At 45.6% G+C, this 4,604-nt stretch overlaps 1 protein-coding gene across 1 annotated transcript in view; it reads right to left on the reverse strand.

Moving 5' to 3' along the window:
- LOC117956755 (E3 ubiquitin-protein ligase pellino homolog 1-like) overlaps window positions 1-4,140 on the reverse strand; it is an 11,342-nt gene extending 7,202 nt beyond the window's left edge. Inside the window, exons 1-2 of the mRNA XM_034892005.1 lie at window positions 3,942-4,140; window positions 81-210 (exon numbers count right to left, since the gene is read on the reverse strand). Coding sequence (XP_034747896.1) covers window positions 81-210; window positions 3,942-4,027 — 216 coding nt within the window. The 5' untranslated portion in view covers window positions 4,028-4,140. The remainder of the gene's footprint in view (window positions 1-80; window positions 211-3,941) is intronic.
- Window positions 4,141-4,604: the final 464 nt, after the last annotated feature.

Here is a 4,604-nt window from a genome sequence, read left to right on the forward strand (position 1 = left end):
TGTGTGTGTGTGTGTGTGTGTGTGTGTGTGTGTCTCTGTGTGTGTGTGTGTGTGTGTCTCTGTGTGTGTGTGTGTGTCACCTTAGCAGCCTGAGGGGTGCAGGACGAGTGGACGGTGCTGGGCTTCACCCCGTTGGACTTGTTCCTGCGACACAGAGCGAAGCGGCTCTTCCTCCTCCCCCTGTCCCCGTTGGGCAGAGCGCCGTTACACCTGGACACACACACGGGGGACAACGTCACTCACAGAAGATCCACACAGGTGATCTACAGAACTGCATCACTGACTTTCATAATAATAACCTGGATTCAATATAACCCGACTAGTTAAGGATTTTTAAGTCCGATACCGATACGAATATTTGGTTATTAGTTAAAAATCTGATTTAAATCCAGAAACCTGTTAGAAAACAGATTCGCCTAACATTAGTTACCTGTTGTTATTTATGAGCTCTCACTCAAATAATCCAACAATTTGTTATGTTGTCACAACAGAACATCAGAGTATATTTTGTCAGGCTCTAACCTGTACATCCGCCTGTCTACGCCGACAAACACACCTGTCTCTGCTGCTTGTGCGATTTGATTGGCTGCCGTTGATTGTATTCAGAGTATACCATAAAAACACGGAGGTCATTCATAAATTAGGAGTTAAATCTTTGAGAGGCCGGTTAGCTGAGTTGGTAGAGACGGTGCATTTCAGGTTTAGGCCTCCATGCAGAAAATCTAGGGTTCGACCTGTGGTGGTTCTCCATCTTCAGATATCTGAGCTGTCCCATCATTTAAAAATCATCTTAAACAAAAAAACAGCTGTTTAATCTTTGATTTAGGGAGGATTTTTTGTGATTTCAAGTTAAAAAGCTACATGACGAAAAGTAACCAGTATGTCTCCTTTTTTTACATTTCTATTTCTACACCTGTTCCTACAAGATCCAACATGTAAATAAGATACTTAATTAATCCAGGCGAGCTAGTTTCCTTCTGCTTCTAGTCTCTATGCTAAGCTAAACACATCCTGGACATATCTACGTCCTGCAGGTAAGAAGACAAACAAGCATGTTTTCCTAAGCACTTCTTCCACATCTTTCACTGGAGACGGGGGGGGGGGGGGGGGGGGGGGGGGGGGGGGGGGGGGGGGGGGGGGGGGGGGGGGCTTTGTGGGCCAGAGAAAAGCTGAGTAAGCACATTCAAAAGCAGGAAGCAGTGGGAATGTGGTTTAGCATTTATCCTTCAGGACGCCCGTTAAAACACACCTTAGAAATACAAGTCTTTGGTGTATTCGCGGGACGTTGCTATCGGCCTGAGTTGAGATGGAAGACAATGTTGTTGGAGCTTTAATTAAGAGCTCGTTAGGCTGGAGGTTATCTCCAGAGCCAGAGTCCAGTTATAAGTGGAGCCATTCTTTCCCTGGATGACGCAGACTTCCTGCGTTTGAGACGACGATGAGGTCTCACCTCCTTTTCTTAGACAGACTCAGACCGCCACCTCCACTGTGGCTGCCTCGGCCCCCCCGTGTTTACCCAAACTACACGGCTCGACCCGTCTAAATGGCCGTTTCCGGCCACTATTGTACCAAAGCTAAGAAGTCTGACGGGTCTGAACCCACAGCAGGCGGCCTCCCTGGGCCACAGGCGCTCTCTTGTGTCTGCAGTGAAAGGCCTTCAGTCAGGATGTGAGCTGCATTCTTTGCCGCGGTGGAGTCTCTTCACACGTTCAACCGGCTCCAGGCTGAGTTACGCTGCTCCTGAACAATGTCCCACTGCACATAGAGACGGCCCGCTGAGCGCAAGTGAAGGGATCTGTTCAATCTCATTTATCTGGACTAACTTGGCAATGTAGACACTATTATGTGCACCAAAGAGGGTTACACAGTTAAGCCTGATTCATGGTTCTGCGTTGAATCTATGCCGTAAATAACGTAGTAGATATTAGAGGATGGATACCCAAACCGAGGCCGGGTATTTAGAAATGATGTTGGGTCTGGGTCCGGCTTGGTCACATCAGAGCGATAAGGCACTGAACCTTTTGAATTTAAAAATCCATGGGGTTTTTAGTAAGATCGGGTTTCTGAAGGTCCTCTGATCCGGTTTGTGAATGTCCTCTGTCTTCAGTCTCCGGGTGAGCTGCACGTCTTTCTACGTCACTAGCCGAGACGAGGTGGCTAACCGTAGCATGCTAGCTCGTTCTCAATGGAAAACACTGCTCCAACAGCCACTAGTTGACCATAATCTCCAAAAGAACTACATCCTGTCCCTGTTCTGCAGGTATTCCACAAGTGGCCCGTGTCCAGAAGAAGTCTCCCAGTTAATTTATTTAACACAGAACCATAAATCATGCTTTACATTGCAGCAACGCTGACAGCAACCACTGTGATTGGGCCGCTCGGCCTGATTCGTGCCTTCATTCAACCGACGTCTGCCAATACAGAGTCGCATGTCAAAAACCTTTTGAAATGTGAGAAGAGGTGGCCAGGTTGGCTCAGTGGTAGGACAGGCGCACATATACTGAGAGGTTTATGCCTCAATGCAGAGCTCATAGGTTCCAATCCAACCTGTGATGATTTCCTGCATGTTGTCCCTCTTTCTCACCTACCTGTCCTATCAAATAAAGGCAAGAAAAGCCTAAAAGATCTTAAAAAGAAACGGGAGAAGAGATGTTATGTCGTTGATCCTCTGTGTTTCGGTTACTGTATGTCTTCACTCATGAATGCCAAAGCTTTTGCATGCTTCCCGTCAGCTGATTCTCTGCATCGCTCCACAAAGACTGAGTTACCAAGTGATGATAAGATAAGGCAGACTGCCTTTCCACTTTGGTGGATTGTTATCTGAAGGAAGTTAAAGAAATAGTCTCATTTCAGTTGCTGCCTGAAATGAGGAAGAGCTGATCTAAAAACAGATGTTGTTCTTTAGAACATGAAAGGGTCAGCAGAGAGATGTAAAGTACACATATACGAGTACTAAAAGACTAAAATAAGAAAAACCTTGTTACGCTCCATCTTGATGATTCAGAGGTTTTGACCACAGCTATAAAATCTCCTTTTAACGTCACAATGAATACGCCTATATTCTGCTGATTTTCAGGTTCATAACTGTACTTTGAGGTTGTACCAGAATAGGTTTACCTAGTTTAATTTAAATTGCTGCAGCTCCTCTTTTCACCCTGTGTGTTCAGGTCTCTGTTTTAGCTCCAGAGTGAGACGTCTCACTTCTTTTAGCTCCAGAGTGAGACGTCTCACTTCTTTTAGCTCCAGAGTGAGACGTCTCACTTCTTTTAGCTCCAGAGTGAGACATCTCACTAGTTTTAGCCGGCTACGCGGTGATGACAGTTACATTTAGGCACCAAAACGACTCGTTAAGTTTAGGGAAAATATCGTAGTGTGGATGAAAACACTCCCGAGGAATGAGGAGCGTTTCCCGGGTGAAAGTATTTTGATTTTGCCATGAAGTGGACTCGGCTCTCCGGCCTGATTTAGGAGGACTATGGTTACCTGGTCCTCAGGTTTTTGCAGGGTAAATCCAGACCGCTAGCTAGACTATCTGTCCAATCTGAGGACTATGGTTACCTGGTCCTCAGGTTTTTGCAGGGTAAATCCAGACCGCTAGCTAGACTACCTGTCCAATCTGAGGACTATGGTTACCTGGTCCTCAGGTCTCTGCAGGGTAAATCCAGACAGCTAGCTAGACTATCTGTCCAATCTGAGGACTATGGTTACCTGGTCCTCAGGTCTCTGCAGGGTAAATCCAGACAGCTAGCTAGACTATCTGTCCAATCTGAGTCTATGTTGACGACTAAAACTACGTCTGAATGTACACATGTTCAACATAAACAACTTCCTTCCTTCCAGGTTTTGGTCCCCCATCGATGAATGCTGTGTGGACTCACCAGACCCTCCTCCGCAGCGCTGTGGAGGAGGGTCTGGCAATGCGAGACTACTGAACGTCTTACCCGAGCACAATGAGCTCTCCATACTGGACTGGTCCTTTGGTGGAAGCCGGGGATTTGGAGATGTTTTCCTGATCGAGTGAATACATCTGTGCAGCATTTGGGGGGGTGGTGGTTGTGGTGGGGGGGCGGGAGGAAGGGTGAGGTCTCACCCGCTGTCACCCTCAGAGCGTCGCCATCAGCGCAGGTACGCACATCACCTGCAAACACAACCACAGGAACAGGAATTTTAAGATAAATACGAAAATTTAAAGTAATTTAAAATGCAAAAATAGCAGAAAATCTGCTTTCAGCCTCTCAAATATGGAGATTTCCTGCTCTTTTCTGTTTTATATCTTAATATACTGTATATAATATAATATAATATATAATATAATATAATATAATATAATATAACATAATATAATACCTTTGGGTTTTGGACTGACAAAACAAGACATCTCAAGACATCAACTTGGACTTTGGAACAATCAAAGAGGAATATAACCGGCAGCCCTAGAAGTTTGACTTTTCTGAGAAAGTGTCCCGTTGGATATTTCACTTAAGATAACAAACAACAACAACCTCTTTAGACATTTACACACACACACACACACACACGCACACACACACGCACACACACAAACAAACACACACACACACACACACACACACACGCACACACAC

The sequence above is a fragment of the Etheostoma cragini genome, chromosome 2, assembly GCF_013103735.1.
Source record: "Etheostoma cragini isolate CJK2018 chromosome 2, CSU_Ecrag_1.0, whole genome shotgun sequence".
NCBI lineage: Eukaryota > Metazoa > Chordata > Actinopteri > Perciformes > Percidae > Etheostoma > Etheostoma cragini.